The sequence below is a fragment of the Gopherus flavomarginatus genome, chromosome 7, assembly GCF_025201925.1.
Source record: "Gopherus flavomarginatus isolate rGopFla2 chromosome 7, rGopFla2.mat.asm, whole genome shotgun sequence".
Taxonomy (NCBI): Eukaryota; Metazoa; Chordata; order Testudines; family Testudinidae; genus Gopherus; species Gopherus flavomarginatus.
In genome coordinates, this window is record NC_066623.1 from 58824026 (window position 1) to 58841493 (window position 17468).

The following is a 17468-nucleotide window of genomic DNA, read 5'->3' on the forward strand; positions in this document are numbered from 1 at the left end:
TCAGTTTGACGCCAGTGATAATTCTAGCATGTGATGAACTTCATACAAATTGAAGCTTCATACACAAATCATGCTTTTTCTCTTGTATTTGTATTAATTGAAACAGAACACTAAAACATCATTCATAGCAAATAGTGGCACTCTGATTTCTTTACCTTCTAGGCACTCTGTAAAAGCCATCTTTTCTTTCTCTTCTCAGACTGATAAGAAGGGGTTGGCTGAGGACTGGTTATATATATGAAGAGTCCTTTTTTGTAATTTTGTGCATGTTAACTGATAGCGATATTTTATTATTTTATCAGTTTGAAGAAAAGAAATAAAATATTTGATTAATTTACAATTGGATTTATGAGGTGAACTACTTCTATGGTGTAACTCTGTTGACAGAAAAAGTTACATATGGAATGAATTAGCTGCAGAATATGTATACATTGTATAACAGGCTATTTACTACTGAGAAACTCACCAACAGCTACAGCATTTACAGAAATCTCCAAATCTTTTATACATGTCATGGTATAATTCCCCACTCTGAACCTTAGCGTCCAAAAGATGGGGTACCAGCTTGAATTCCTCTAAGCTCAATTACCAGCTTAGTACTTGTAGCGCTGCCACCAACCAGGAATTCCAGTGCCTGGTACACTCTGGTCCCCCAAAAACCTTGCCCGGGGACCCCCAAGACCCAGTCCCTCTGGATCTTAACACAAGGAAAGTAAACCCTTTCCCTCACCATTGCCTCTCCCAGGCTTCCCCTCCCTGGGTTACACTGGAAGATCACTGTGATTCAAACTCCTTGAATCTTAAAACAGAGAGGAAAATCCACCTTCCCCCCTCCTTCTCTCTCCCCCTCCCAGACTCTCCCTGAGAGAGAAAGTAATCCTAACACAGAGAGAAATTAACCTTTCTCTCCCCCTTTCCTCCTTTTTCCCCACCAATTCCCTGGTGGATCCAGACCCAGTCCTCTGGGGTCTCACCAGAATAAAAAAAAGCAATCAGGTTCTTAAACAAGAAAAGCTTTTAATTAAAGAAAGAAAAACCAGTAAAAATTATCTTTGTAAATTTAAAATGGAATAAGTACAGGGTCTTTCAGCTATAGACACTGGGAATACCCTCCCAGCCTAAGTATACAAGTACAAATTAAAATCCTTTCAGCAAAATACAAATTTGAACTCCTTCCAGCCAAATACACATTTGCAAATAAAGAAAACAAACATAAGCCTAACTCGCCTTATCTACCTAGTACTTACTATTCTGGACATATAAGAGACTGTATCAGAGAGATTGGCGAGAAACCTGGTTGCACATCTGGTCACGCTCAGAACCCAGAGAGAACAACAGCCAAACACTAACAGCACACACAAAAACTTCCCTCCCTCAAGATTTGAAAGTATCCTGTCCCATGATTGGTCCTCTGGTCAGGTGACAGCCAGGCTCACTGATTTTGTTAACCCTTTACAGGCAAAAGAGACATGAAGTACTCCTGTTCTATTAACCCTTAACTATCTGTTTATGACAATACAGTATGTAGTAGTCTAACCATAGCAATTTAACCCCTCTCCACAGTTCTCCCCCCTACCAAATACACCTCTACCCCAATATAACACGACCTGTTATAACGCGAGTTCGCACACAATGTGGTAAAGCTCTGACATGCTGCTCTGAGCAGCGTGTTAAGGGTGCCGGGCCAGGCCGGGGCCAAGGGGTTTGATAAGGGGCAGAGGGTCTTGGGGGCGGTCAGGGGGTCCCTTTCCCACGGTGCTGGGGGGGGGCAGGAGCTGTGGGAGGGCACTGTTCGAGGCCCCACAGTCCCAGAGTGGCCCGGGGGATTAGCAGGGGTCCGGGAGCAGCCCGACCCCAGCCTGCTCCACTCTGCCAGCTCCCAGCCGCAGCACTCCGCTTCCTGCCGCAGGTGAGTACGGGGATCAGGACCGGCGCTAGAGTTTTTTGCGCCCTAGGCGCACGGCCATTTCGCCACCCTGCACGCCGCTCCCGCGGAGGGTCCATTGGTCCGCAGCTCCAGTGGAGCTGCCCCAGCCGTGCCTGCGGGAGATCCACTGGAGCCGCGCGGGACCAGTGGACCGTCCGCAGGCACGACTGCGGCAGGTCCACCCGAGCCGCCTGCCGCCCACCCCCCGGCAAAATGCCACCCCCCGAAAATCCTGGCGCCCTAGGCGATTGCCTAGTTCACCTCAATGGAAGCACCAGCCCTGACGGGGAGCATCCTTTCCCCAACTTCCCTGCACTCACCTGTGGTGGGAAGCGCAGCACCGCGCTGGGAGGTGGCAGAGTGGAGCGGGCTGGGGCCGCATCGCTCCACTTCCCGCCACAGGTGAGTGTGGGAGGAATCCTTTCCCCAACCTCCCCACACTCACTGGCGGTGGGAAGCGGAGTGCTGTGGCTGGGAGCTGGTGGAATGAAGTGGACTGGGGCCTGGCTGCTCCACTTCCCGCCACTGCCGGTGAGTGCCTGTCAGGGCTTGGGAATTATTAGGGAACAAAGAACAGTGGAGGGCAAAGCAAGTTTGATATAACGTGGTCTCACCTATAATGTGGTGAGATTTTATGTCTCCCGAGGATCGCGTTATATCGGGGTAGAGGTATATATACAATCCTTCACCCTTCAAACAGTATGTGCATAAACTGAATACAATGCTAGTTCACAGCTATTCACAGCTTGATGGTCATGGCTATACACATTGTTCACTCACTCACCATCAAGTGAGAGGCCATTAAATCTGTCTTCAAAGGGAACAATGGGTTTCTGTGTGGGTTTTTTATCCAAGCAATGTCAGCAGCACTCAAGGCTTATCCTCTCTGTTTTTGCTAGAATCAGAGGGGTAGCCATGTTAGTCTGTATCCACAAAAACAACAAGGAAACTGGTGGCACCTTAAAGGCTAACAGATTTATCTGAGCATAAGCTTTTGTGGGAAAAACCCCACTTCTTCAAACATGCATCTGAAGAAGTGGGTTTTTTATCCACGAAAGTTTATGCCCAAATAAATCTGTTAGTCTTTAAGGTGCCACCAGATTCCTGGTTGTTATTGCTAGAGTTTTTCTGGGACGACTACAAAAGTAGACTGGGAGCTTTCTCAGTCTTTAGCTAGTAGAGAGGCAATGACAAATCATTGATAACAACTGTTTGTCAGGCATTTAAATTAAATACATATTAAACATAAATAAAACCAGAGTTTAAATATTCTGACTGAAAACCAGTTGCTCCAGATACTCTCTTGTCATAATGCTGTTATTTGTCAGTAATCCATAGAGCCTCTCAGGAAGTACAAGCCGGACTGAATTTCTAATGTAAAAATCCAATAGGAACCTCTCTCCTACTTTTAAAACACATTTTAGTTTTCTTTGTCCATCACAAGGAAGCAAATCAATATACAACTTTTGTTTCCACTGTAAGTCAATCACATTTACATAGAACTTATGACTTCAGACAATCAGAATTCCCGTTATTGGAAGCTCTCATGCCCGGTGTGACTACCTCACACAAGAGATTAATATCATTTTTGTCAATTATTTGACTGAATTTTTGTTAACCTAAGCTCTCTTTCACCCCAGATTTCCATTTTCCTTAATTATTGTTGTTGTCTGGGAATGATCTTTATGGTGACTGCTCCTTAGCTCCTGGTTTCACTCTCCTGCAATTAGAGTCCATGATACAAGCTCTCTGTTCTGACTACACCCTGAAAATGGCTCATGAGTTTCACCCGTGGACTCCCCAACCTCCTTCATGAGCACTAAAATCAATTAGAAGACAAAACCAAACTGTTTTAGCACCTGCATGCTGCAAGTGCATCAAATTTACCCTCTTTTCCTGGGAAGTGGGTTAAAGTAAAAACATAACAACAAGAGAAAGTTAGCTGAGCCAGAAGACTCTTGGTATAAGAATAATATATACCTACTTCAACTCCTGTGGCATGTGTGATCTGTGCTAGAAACATGTATGCAGGAAAGATAGAAGAGAATCTTGCTGGTCCAGATAAAGAGTGGAGCTGGGAAGCTAGATTTCTGTATGAGCCATGAGAGCCTCAGAGTCAGATCTGATGCACTATAGGTCACTTTGGTTTTTGGGTTTGTTTTTCTTCAGGGTCCTTTCAGGTGATGTGTTTAAGATGATTCAACAATGGGTCTTGACCACAACTTCTGGGGCTGAGAAGGACAACATACAGCTTACACAGGAAGTAGGTATATGCCTGAGGGGGGTTGGGATGGGAGCACATCTGTCTAGCATTCATTCTCTTATTTTATTTTGTGTATTTATTTTGTATATTCCCGAAGAAGCTCCCTGTGCCTGTACCCCTTCGTCTCCCTTTGAAGCTCAGCACTATGGTTTCCATCTTTCTGGCAAAAGAAGGCTTGGCAGGGATCCTTTCAGAGTTCTTCAGTGCTGTTGCTTATTGAGTCAGAGAAGACCCAGTAGAGTGACATAAACTAGACTTTAAGTAGGACCATTGGAAATTATGAAAAATGTTGCCACATTTTATAGGTTTTTTCCAATGGATTCTGCAAAGAGTTTTTGAAATCTCTGATTTAAAAAAAAATCAGATAATTTCAAAGTACATATGAGAATGTTAACAAGTTCATTGTCTAAAGTATAGCCAATTGCTTGACAGCACTTTCAGTTCAGCATGCAGTTCACCTTACACAGAAAGTGTGCACTGAAGTATGCATTCAAATTAGCCTTATTTATAGTATGGTTGTTTACAGACTAAAAGCATTTTATATGTCACCCAAGACTAAAATCCACCAATCAGCTTTTTACCTTGTTTTCCTCTATCAACCTGTTCCTTCCATATCTTTTGTTTTGGAAAGCACATTCCAAGTGCTAGGGGCCATGAAGGCACAACCCAACCTGTACTGGGACACATCATTCATGTATCTTCGATAGGTTTCATATTTGCGAATACCAAAAGCTACCTTTCATTTGCAGAGTATTGTGAGATATATATTGTGACAGGATGGACCCCCCTTCTGGGGTGCCATCTGTTGTACTGGGATTTCACTGAGCCTCTCTTGCTCAACCAGCCAGGCTTCCCTCTCTCTGGCTTCTTGCTGCACACACACACAGGTAGGGTCACTCCCTGCTGCAGTCACAGGCTGAAGTTAGCTCTATCTGAGAGGACTCCCCCCGCACTCATGTGCCCACCCTTTTTGGGAGATAAACTCAAAATAATACTGTCTTGCACTGCATAGAAAAATCTGCACAGTGCAAGCTCATAAAAATCTGCCCTCTTCCTCAATGTGAAGAGAGATGTGCACAACTTCTTGCCCCTCCCCAGTTAGAAATTATATAAACTGGATTTTATTATAAAAAAGAAATACGTTTATTAACTACAAAAGGTGAATTTTAAGTGGTTAAAGAGATAGCAAACAGAACAAAGTAGATTACTTTAGTAAATAAACAAACACCGCAGACTGAGCTTAACACACTAGATAGGTAGGATACAAATTAACAAATTCTCACCCTAAGTGATAAACAGGCTGGCAGATTCTTAAGGCATCAGTTGCCTTGGCTTTCCCAGATTTTCTTACACAGGCTAAAGATCTTAGGCTGGGACCATCACTTCCCACAGTTCAGTCTTTTTCCTCAGGTGTTTTCAGGTGTGTTGTTGTAGAGAGTGAAGACCGCTCATGTTGTCATTATCCCTCTTTTATATCTTCCCCTCCACTTGCTGGAAAGCTCTTTTGCTGTGACTTGGGTCAAACAGTTCCCAATGTTTAGAGCTGTCTGAGCTGGGTCAAGCAGTTCCCATTGTATAGAGCTATCTCTGAGAGGTTTCTATTGCACACGGTTTCTGGGGTAATCCTTGTGCTTGTGTACATTTCTTCAGTAAGCCACTAACACTGTCTGGCCTCATCTAACATAGCACATTTGAAATACAGAGACACGGTCAATATTCCCAGCTTCAGATAAAAAAATGATACATGCATACAAATTGGATATACACACTCAGTAAATCATAACCTTTCCAGTGATACCTTACATGAGCCATCATGCATAAAGTATATCTTAGTTATACTATATTCATATCATAACCATATTTCCATAAAGAATATGGGATGTAACGTAACATATCTATCTTAACGTAAGTGAACATAATACAAGTTAGTTAGCATAACTACCCAACATTCCTATTTGATATAATGTATACAATATTAATACAGTGAGCATAATACTTATTAGTATGGTGTGTGGCCGTATAATTATATGTGTTGGCTAACAAAGTGGTTTAGTAAATGTATTAATAACTATATTAGGTAGCTTTAGGCAAAATGGGTATTTAACCCAGTCTTTATATTAAATCCCACCAACACACCCCCTCGAGAATTTTCATTCACTCCATGAGACCTGTCAGATCTTCCTACCCCCTTCTCTCTCTCTCCAGAAATCTTCCAGTATGCTAGAGCTTCTTTCTTGCCCTCTCTCCCAGGTTCCTGAGTTGACACCACAAAACAATCAGATACTAGATACAGCATTCAGTTATTTGCATCTTTAAAACTTTCAACCTTCCCCACGCATAGAGTATTCCTTCAAATGAATCTAACCACGCTGGGTAAAATGTACTAGCTGGACGTTTCTGCTTAAATGGCACACAGTGAAATAATTTAAATGTCATCCTTACAGATTTTCATGAGGGAGAGTCCAAGCCCAGTCAATAGGCCTGCTGCTGGGGGCCTCACCCCAGGGTCCTGGGATCTGCAGCTGGATGGCTCTGGAAGTCTATTATCCTTCTTCTTTGGTTTACATTTCTCATCTTTATTTTCTCTTTCCTTTTCTGCCTTCTTTCTTCCTTGTTTCCTCAGGCTGGTGAAAAGGAAGCTGTTCCATACCCTTAATTATTTTTGTGGTTCTTTTCTGTGATTTTTCCAATTCTAATTTATTTTTTCTAATTTATCTGCGGTGACCAGAACTGCATGGGGTAGTCAAGATGTAGGTGTACCATGGATTTATACAGTGGAATTATGATATTTTCTGTCATATTATCTGTCCCGTTCCTAATGGTTCCTAACATTCTGTTTGCTTTTTTGACTGCCGCTGCACACTGAGCGGATGTTTTCAGAGAACTGTCCACAATGATTCCAAGATCTCTTTCTTGAGTGGTAACATCTAATTTACATCCCATCATTTTATATGTGTATTTGCGGTTATATTTTCCAATGTGCATTACTTTGCATTTATCCACATTGAATTTCATCTGCCATTTTGTTGCTCAGTCACCCAGTTTTGTGAAATCCCTTTGCAGTCTGCTTTGGACTTAACTGGCTGTCTAATCGGCTTTGTTTCCATGTGTTAAACTGCACTCAAAGGTAGGCAATTGCTGTAGCTGGCACAGGGATGTTATCATTTGCACAGGGAAGAAAGTTCATCACAACAGCTGACTCAGCAGGGATTGAATCTGAGACCTCCAGAGCTAAAAGCATAAGATGCTTCAATTTGAGCTAACGGGCCAGGCAGTAATGGGCTGTAACATACACCTGTCCTCTGCTTTGGAACAGGTGGAACAGGTGGGGACCTGTGACATACAACAGTGGGCTACAGTAACAAAGCTGGTCCATGAGACAATCTCTCTATGAAGATGTGGCCTATGCTTTGAAAACCACATACTGTATGGATTATTATAGAAGTAAGGCAAGGAAGGGTATGCATGTGTGTGTTTCAGCCACTGGATAAGTGTCCCAGTAGCCTACCACTGTCCTCCCTGCACTGGCCTATTGCTGTATCAAGAGTATGGATCATTTAATTTTACATTTCCTGTTTAAATGTATGGGGTTTTCTGTAACGTATCCTCCCACTATGAGAAATCGTTCCTAGAGAAAATAAATGAGAAAATAACAGGGTAAAAGGTGTGAAAACCTTAGCTCCAGTCTCCCCAGAATCCTTTGGAAATAAGCTTCTGGTTACAACTATCTTTTCTTGATCTCCAGTCTCATCTGGTGCCTCCTCCAGAGTGACTCCCATATCCAGCTCAGATAGCTGCTTGGTCCTGTTGGATCTTGGATTCACCCTAGAATCCTGTTTGGCAGCCACCACAAAGTTATGTTTGAAATGCCCCATCAGTGGCTCCCTAGAGTTGTGGGATACTCCTGGTTCCTGGAAGTGTCATACTGCTTTGTGGCTGATTGATAGAAAAGATGTTAACATGGGATGAAAACTACCTTAGAGGGGCAGTTTACAAGTGTAGTGAGTGTCAGTATATTTACCCACACATCTGAACTTTGCCACTAAAGTCAGACTACTTTGCAAATCAGATACCCTCTTACCATTCCAGATTCTTGATACAGTTTAATCCTTTAGTTTGAACTTCTATGCAGATGATTGATCTCCACAAAGCCCTGACCATGTGGATAGTGAATTTGCTGACTTTGATGGTACCTGACCACTCCTCCAATAAAGGTCTCCTAGAGAATGAGTCAGAAGCTGCTAAGGATCAAGAGCTCAAGAGGCTAAGGGCCTATAAACTAGAGGAAGAAGCTATGAACCTGGTTCCCAAACTGAGCAGATTCTCCAGCTATGTAATGAGGTATTAATAAAGCTTTGGGATCTCACCTGCCTATGGGATTTTCCCATTAGAAAAAAATACTTAGTGTGATGGGAAAGCCCTCTGAAGGGAGGTATGATCTCCCCAAAAGTGCGTGGGATCATAAAAATGCAACTTTAATGCTGTGTGGCACTCAGAAGGAAACATTTCAAGTATAAATTAATGATAACATTAGCTGGAACGACTTGTGGTGTTCAGCATCACTGAGGGCTTGACTGGCTATGAGCATTGTTCAGATCTCTTAGACATATCATAGATTCACGTGGTAAATGTCATGCTGAGGAAAATGATTGGGGAATCCTGGAGGACTTTGAGTTTACAAAGCAAGCAGTGGGTACCCTGGCTATAATGTTGGCATCTACAGAATCGTGCTCTAACGTGGTGCATATTTTATAAAGGAAAACAGACAAGATCCCAATCGTCTGGAATTCCACTGTCTGTTGTGCCAGTGATGCTGTGTGGTAACCAGGACCGGCGCTAGCGTGGCTCCCAGTGCTGCAAGCTACACCCATAGAGGAGTCCGTGCAGTGCTGGGAGAGCTCTCTCCCAGCGCTGGCGCTACGACCACACTCGAAACAGCGCTTTGAAGTGCAAGTGTAGCCATACCCTAAGGCTCTCTCCAAGATCCTGGAGGGAGCTGCTTCTCTCCCACTCTATGGAAGTTGAAGAAGTGGTGCCCTAAAGGGTACAACTGATATGACAGGTTGGCAAGAAATGCCTCTAGGGCCTTTACATGACTTCACTACTGGGCCAAGGAGAAGCTGGTCTGTGCAGGAGGAAGCTCTTAATTCAAATCCAATTGTTGGGAGTAATATCAGAGAGAGAACCTGGCTGGTCTAGTAACTTAAACATTCTCTCTCAATAGTTTGCTACTATGTCGCAGCCCTCCTGTAATACTGGGGAGATTAAGCACAGTGTTATAGGCCTACATCCTCCCACAGCCCTTCTCTAAGGCGTATCAAAAACCTGACAAATGCATCACTTAATAAACAAACCCAAAGGAATGGGCTGCCCTTGTCTGTACTTGGCGCTGCTTTAAAAATCCTGCTATGTGTGATCACAGTGTGCCTTGTTGCAACAACAGGATACTGCACAATTCTGACCAAGGGGAAAAAGGAGTTTGAGAGCATTGCTTAGAGGGTGGGTGACATTCTGTGTCTCCTCAGCTGCTGCAAGGAGTTGGTAGATGTTATAGTTCGGAAGAAACAAGCTGAATTGGATTCAGACCACAATTATGAGCTGCGGGAGCTGGAGAAAATCAAGGTAACAGCTGCAAGTGCATGTGTCTGTCCACACTATGGTCCAGATCAGCCTGGGTTTGTTTGTGAAAGGGTAAGAGGAAGAACTGGCACAAAGCTAACACACACACGAGAGTCAGGAAGGAGTTTGAACAGACAGAACATTTTTGTTTCATCTTAGATCCAAGCGTAGAAAGCCACAAGCCACCACCAAATATTTCTTCCTTGCAGCAATATATTCAGCCTTTATGGTTCACCAATGGTCAGTAGTGAATTAAAACATAATCAAATTGATTGGGTGATATGGACCCTGGTTAGAGACCCCAATGCTCCAGATTTCAAAGTAGCAGCCGTGTCAGTCTGTATCCTCTCTGGTCACTCAGTAACAGATTTAAAGGTGGCAGTTTTGCAACAGAAAAGCTTCAAAAACAGACTCCGACAAGAAACTGCTGAACTTGAATTAATATGCAAACTAGATGCCATTAATTTAGGCTTGACTAGAGACTGGGAATGGCTGAGTCATTACACAGATTTACTCTATTTCCCCATGTTAAGTATCCTCACACCTTCTTGTCAACTGTCTAAAATGGGCCATCTTGATTATCACTACAAATGTTTTTTTCTCCTCCTGATAATAGCTCATCTTAATTAATTAGCCTTTTAGAGTTGGTTTGGCAATTTCCATCTTTTCATGTTCTGTATGTATATATATCTCCTTACTGTATGTTCCATTCTATGTATTTGAAGAAGTGGGCTGTAGCCTACGAAAGCTTATGCTCAAATAAATTTGTTAGTCTCTAAGGTGCCACAAGTACTCCTGTTCTCAATGCTCCAGAGAATCCCTGAACACTACCTCCAGTGAGACTCTACCTCCATTCATGGATTCCTCCCAGCAGTTTCCTACTGACCCCAGCGAGCACTTCAAAAGCTGCACAGTTTTGAGAAGTCTGGGCCATATTCAGACTTAATTCCTTCCTTACACTGTTCCAGCTTACATGCCTTGGGACTTTTCTGTAGGATCTAATCCATATAAGAATTGCAGTAGATTCAAATCTAGTTTAAAGCTTGTCAGGCACTTGGGCTAGGTAGTCATATCCAGGGTTTTGCTGAGCCTAAGGAGAGAGATCCGTGGATATATTGGGAACAGTACCTAATTCAGCACTGGGCAAGACTTCCTTATCTAGTCCTCATGTCTCCTGACTCTGCGTATATATGTAAAGCTATTATGCAGATAACATGTTAACTGCAGGATTTTATCTTAGAGGAGCCAGGGAAGGTGCCCTCTAGTACTGTATATCTCCATTCCTCCCCCCTTGAATTCCCAATACCTTCAAAGGCCACCTTGTGTTGGGCTGATCCAATCCTCCATTAAGGAATACTGGGCATGTGTCCCTCTGAAGCCTCATGTTATTCTAAGCATCAAACAGATGGGGTTGTCCCAGAGTGGCGTGAGGAAATGCTTCCTGCAGGGGTTGAGACTGCTCCTCCCCAGCACTTCTGGTCTGTGCTGGCTTATGGGGTAAAAAAACAAACTTGGGGTCTGAACTCTGATCCCTGCCCCGACCTTTCAGGGCAATGTGCTGCCACTGCACTATTGGGCCAAACCAATTGGCAGCTTGTTAAATATATTGTATGGAATAGGTGATTAGCCCATGAAAGGCTCCATATTTGAAGGCTTAGGAGGACTATATGTTCCTTTTCCTTTGTAGGATGAGGATAGATGGGGCCATATAAATACCATAGATAGAAGGATGGAGTTATTTAATCATAGGAGTGAAAGAAATATCAATTCTTCTCTCCCTCTTGGTAATTTGTCTCTTCTGTTATTTCATCCCAGACCGAGTGCCTTGATTGGATTAATACCTGCAATCTCCTGCTTTCTGAATTCAAAGGCTCTCCAGTCTCCTTACTGAGTTTAGAAGAGCAGAGGAACCTGTTTGGGCCTCAGGTACATAAAGACTTAGCATTTACCAGCCAAAGTAGAGCCTGTTTGGCTGGGGAGCTGCTTGAAAGGCTTTCCAAACTGAAGAAACTATGGTTCAGTTTCCAGGAGGATTCAGCATATAGAGCCCTTTGCATTCAAGACTCCACATTGGTGATTTATTGGGATTCATGATGGAGTTTGTTACACCTAAAATGCTTCCTATGAGGGCAGACTTTCAGCTGGTGTCAACTGTCATAGCTTCAGTAGAGCTGTGACAGTTGACACCAGCTGAAAATTGGCTCTGTGATGTTGCCTGGTAAATTCTGCTTCTCTCAAAAAATTGCAAATTGATGGGATCCAGGGGTTTGGATTGCACAGGAGTTCATAATGGTATGAGAGCTTCTAGCTTCATTCCATATGTGGCTGGACAGATGGATGTTGCTTGTGAGAATTTGATTTGATTCAAATCTTTTAGACGGTAGGTCTGACATTGGTCTAATTTCAGATATGATGGGCTATATTCAAATATTATGGAAGTGGGTTCAGTTCCATTGATTTGAACAGAGTTTCATCTGCTTACATCACATCTAATTTGACCTCATGTGGATAGGTATTGTTTGAGCTTTCCCACATTCAGCACGTGCACTGGCTGCTCTGCAGTCACTCTGCTACCCCGTTCCTTGGCCGATTCTGAACAGATTTTGCCAAACCATGTAGTGGTTTGTAATGTTCATAAGGGTCCAGTAAGGATTTAGAGGCGACACCAACATCCTGTAACTTGTGATTTAAATAGATTTGAAGCCAGCCCTCCTGAGGTGGCTGGGTAGTAAACCACCTAAGCTTCCATTTATTTCTTGTTTAAAAATTTAAGCAGGACAAGATCGGTGATTGGCTGCCTTGTTTTGGTGTTTGCCTATGTTATGTGGAGGGACAGAATCCCAGATGAGAGTGCTACTGACCAGTCCCTCGCATTGCTTTCCAGGAGACCCAGCCACAGATGCACTCAATTGTTGTGGATTCTTTACCTGAAGAATTTTCTGAGACTTCTTCTGAACTTGGGAAAAACAAAACTGAAGATGTTGATGCTGATAAGAAATCTGAGAAAGGGGAAGAAGTGTTAGAGGAAAAGGTGAAAATCATAAGCGGCGGGTATAATAGGCAAGCAGTGGCTCTGCCTGCCCTGGTGCTGCCGTGGCTGTCGGACCCCCAGTCATGGGGTTTGGTGGCAAAGTTTTTGCTTTATTATACCCCATGCAGGTTCCAGAGCAGCTGAGAAGGCACATACATACTGCTGCCTCACCCGCCCCAGAACCTGCATGGGGCATATCAAAAGCATCGTCTAACAGATGCTTTTCCCCTGAGCAGGTTGGGTCCAGGGAGAGGAGGCACGGCACGGCACAGCTTTGGCCAGCCTAAGGTGCCTCCGGGCAGGGGTGGGGGAAGGCTCAGGGCTTTGGCCAGCCCAGGGCTCCTCCAGCCGAGGGGGGTGCTCAGGGCTTCGGCCAGCCCAGGGCTCTGGGCTGTGGCTGGCCCAGGGCTCCTCCGAGCAGGTGGAGGGTGGGCTCAATGCTTCGGATGGCCCAGGGCTCCTGCAGCTGGAGGGGCTTGTGGCTCCAGCTGCAGCGGGAGGGGGAGGGGGTCTGGGGCTCCAGCCATGGGGAGAGCGCAGTAGGAAGGGGCAGAGCCAGGGGCTAGCTTCCCCAAAGGGGGGCTCCACCTGCCACCCATGGTGAAAATCTCCATTTTTCAAGTGAGTGCAGTAGCCATGGTTGGCATAGGATGTACTGCTTTCCAGTGGAGCCTTTCTTTGCTTCTTGCCATTTGCATATGACATGTGAAATGTAGGCCTCAAAGCCATTGCCCTAACTCATCATTCACCTTTCCTTCAGCAGGAGCCACCTGCACCAGATGTCAGCAGTGAGGTCCCAACTGTAAGCAGTGAGGTAACTGAGGACACCATCAGGTACCTAGGACATGACTCCAACATCCATTTGAAATCCCTCAAGTCAACAGCGGTGTCGGTCTCTGGGGTAGGAATCTCCATCATACAAATTATTGTTTCCTTTTCACCTGGACTGGAGCTTGAGCTGTGGGACCAGATTTTTAAAGGTATTTTGGTGCCTAAAGATGCAGATAAGTTCCTAGTGGCACTTTCAAAACAATCTGAGAAGCTGTGGCTGTGCTAATCAGATGGCAGGGGCTCCATTTCTCCCCTCTTTTCTCCCTCTTCAGTTTTCTGATTTTCCACAAAAGCAATAGGATCTGGCTATCAATGACTAAAACATTCCCTGAAATTTTGGAATTGATTATATACAGTGTTCAAAAGTTATCACATTACAGACGGACAAATGCCATTGAGTGTAAGTCCTTCTCAAGCTCAGCCAATTAAAGGAACTATCTGTCCCTTCTCATCCTTTTGACCTCCTTTCATTCTGAGCCTGACCATCTGGGCTTTCCAGTCAGGACATCGCCCTCACAAACTGCCATAACCTGACAGGTTACATGCCATCTGGCTGTGCACTGAAGGTTTTGGCAATCCAAGTCAATTACCCACTGAGTCCACTCAGGCTCTGATTCAACCAAGCACTAACTCTGAGCATGTGAGAAGATCCAGTTGAAGCTGATGGGACTGATCACATGGCTAAAGTGAAGCCTGTGCTTAAGTGCTTTGCTGAATTGGAGCCTTGATGCAGTGCCCTGCCCTTCTTTGTTGCTTGTCCATGCTGCGATTAAGCAGTGACAGACTAGCACCCAACTGGACAAGGCACGTGCTGCGGATGAAGCATAGCTCTGTTGATTTCTGTGCACTCCTCATACTCCCATTCAGAAGGTGTTTCCTCTCCTCCCCCTAGGGAGAGATGACTGCCAGCAAGTCAACAACCCCGTATTCTCAAAAGGAGTTTGAGACCTTGGCTTCACTAGAACGTCTGCAAGAGCAGCTCCTGTGAGTACTGGATCACCTGATTGAGAGGACGGATCAACCTCCTCTTTATAACAACCTTTAATGTTCTGTAAGACTGTTATGTCCCCCATTAGTCTTTTCTTTTCCAAACTAAACCACCCCAATTTTTTAAAGCTCTCCTCATAAGTTATCTTTTCTAGACCTTTAATCATTTTTGTTGCTCTCCTCTGGACTTTCTCCAGTTTATCCACATCTTTCCCAAAGTGTGGTGCTCAGAATTAGACCCAATACTCTAGCTGAGGCCTGATCCGTGGTAAGTAGAGTGGAAGAATTACTCCTTGTGTCTTGCTTACTACAATCCTGCTAACACATTCCAGAGTGATTGCTATTTTTTTTTTGCAACAGTATTTATCACATTGTTGACTCATAGTCAGTTTGTGATCCACTATAACTCCCAGATCCTTTTCTGCAGTACTCCTTCCTAGAAAGTCATTTCCTATTTTGTATTTGTGCAATGGACTATTTGTTCCTAAGGGTAGTACTTTGCACTTGTCCTTATTGAATTTCATCTGACCTTTCGTTAGGAGAAATTGAGTTTTAAAATTAATTTAAAATGTAATTGATGCTCATGGACCATACAGCTGGGGCTGTGGAGTCACTATTTGGTTTAGATCTTTTTAATAATGCCACACATTTACGTTAGTGAGTTGTTTTTTATAGAGCCAATCAGTTATACTGAAAATCTCAGTTTTCTTAGCCTGTCTGTTGAATATCTTGCCAGTGCCTTCCTGGCTTCTGTATTTCAGAGAAGCCGAGATCCGTGCTCAGAATGCAGAGGAGAGATCAGAAAGCCTGAATGAGCATCTGGAAGAAGCTCTGGGGAGAATCCAGGATCTAGAGAAACAGCTGGAAAAAGCACTCAAAGCCCAGGAAGTAGCACCAAAACCAGGTGAGCTAATCAGAATTCTGAGATAGAAGAAATCTGCTAGGTCCCTTAGTCCATTTCAGGGCCAGTGCAGGACCATTCCCTCTTGGACATTTACTAGTGTGTTGTCTAGACTAATTTTAAATGCGCCAAGAGATGAGGTATACACCACCTCCCTTGGGAGATTATTCTATAGCAGAAGCAGTAGAACCACTGCATTCTGAGCGATTTTGAAAGAAAGTTGGTAAGAATGCTTAATACATCAGACTCTTTCTGTTTCTAGGGGCTTCTCTACACTAGAAAATTAGGTCGACTTAATTTAGGTTGACCTACAGCCACTGCAGTAATTCAGTCAGCTGTTGGTGTCCACTCCTGCTGCCGGTCAAGAGCATCCTCACCAGGAGCGCTTGCACCAACTGAAGTGGGGCATTGTGGAGGCACTGACAGTGGAATGTGAGGCACTGACAGCCACATGGGGCTCACAGCTGGAGTCCCCATCCACCCTGATGTTCCAGTCCCAACTGTGAGCCCCACGCAGGCTCAGTTTCACAGCACAGAGACTAACAGCCATGAAATTGACATGCTGCTGTTTTCTCCACTCAGAGCAGCCCCACTCTAACAGCTCTGGGCAATGTGGGAGCTGGGAGCCAAGGCTTTCAGTGCCTGGCAGCAGGACTCAGAGTGGGGAGCCTGAGCAGCAGCCTGCTGGGAGCTTGTAGCCCAGGGGGTGGGATGGTGGGGAGGACAGCAGGGCTCCCAACAAGGAGAGGGGAGCGCAGGCAGCAGCCCACTGGGAGTGGGTAGCCAGGAGCCCTAGGAGCAGCTGGGTTCTGGCTGGAGTCCCCCACCCGTCCTGGGGTGACAGCCCGAGCTGTGAGCCAGGTGCATGGTTCACAAGAGGGAACCTACTAGCCTTTCTTGTCAATTTCACTGCTCTAGCACTGAGCTGCAAAATTGACAAGAATTTTAGCCAACAGCCCATGTAAGTAACACAGTGTCTACAGGGACACTGCATTGCCCTAACTACACTGACATAAGTCCTACGCCTCTCGTGGAGGTGGAGGTATTATGTCGGTGTAGTAAGGCCCTCACATTGGCAGGAGCAAGGCTGTAATGTAGACACCAACATAGTTAGGTCAACATAAGCTGCCTTATGTGGACCTAATGCTGTAGTGTAGACCAAGCCTAGCATTTTAAAAAGTTTGTTTCCAGTGCATTGTACGGACATGAATGTGGAGACTGGCTACATCTTGCTCATGCTCTCTTTGTTGCTATCTTTAAGAGCTGTCCAGGACCAACCTCTCCTGAGTTACAGATAATTCACTCTCCATCTCCACTCAGTTCTGGGGTTCCTCACAGTGTGATGTCAAAAAAGCACAACCCTAACTTTGAGTAACATAGGAACTAAGGATCTGCTATACTAGGGAGAGCAGTGGTCTGTCCAGCCCAGTATCCTTTCACTGACAGCGGCCAGAGACCCAGCTGCTTTAAAGGAAAGCACAAGAAACCCTGCAGCCATGGGGTACCTGCCCCCAGGAATATTCCCTCCTCACCCCCATTCAGTACAGGGTGGCTTATATCTTGAATCTTGCTCATTTTTAATATTTACTAAGATACTTATCTAGCCCCTATCATCCAATATCTAAGTGTGTCTACCCTCACAAGACAGGGCAGGGCAGGGTTGTTCTGCTCGCTTTCTCCCAAGTGCCAAGCTAATGCCCTAATCACAAGACCATCCTTCCTCTCTGCAACTCTAGATATTCTTGTTATCCGTGTAAGTGTCTAATCCTTTTTTGAACCCTGCCAAACTCTTGGCCTCACTGACATCCTGTGGCTTCGAGTTCAACAGGCAAAATGTGCATTATGTGGTAAAGCACTTCTTTCATTGGTTTAGAATTGGATCCACCCAGATTTAGGGGAAATGAGGACT

At 44.6% G+C, this 17468-nt stretch overlaps 1 protein-coding gene across 1 annotated transcript in view; it reads left to right on the forward strand.

The window, feature by feature from the left end:
- Positions 1 to 17468, forward strand: part of AXDND1 (axonemal dynein light chain domain containing 1) — a 59195-nt gene that overhangs the window by 37271 nt on the left and 4456 nt on the right. The window contains exons 18-25 of the mRNA XM_050963452.1: positions 4097 to 4190; positions 8323 to 8531; positions 9716 to 9812; positions 11625 to 11735; positions 12694 to 12840; positions 13601 to 13741; positions 14564 to 14655; positions 15420 to 15562. Coding sequence (XP_050819409.1) covers positions 4097 to 4190; positions 8323 to 8531; positions 9716 to 9812; positions 11625 to 11735; positions 12694 to 12840; positions 13601 to 13741; positions 14564 to 14655; positions 15420 to 15562 — 1034 coding nt within the window. The remainder of the gene's footprint in view (positions 1 to 4096; positions 4191 to 8322; positions 8532 to 9715; positions 9813 to 11624; positions 11736 to 12693; positions 12841 to 13600; positions 13742 to 14563; positions 14656 to 15419; positions 15563 to 17468) is intronic.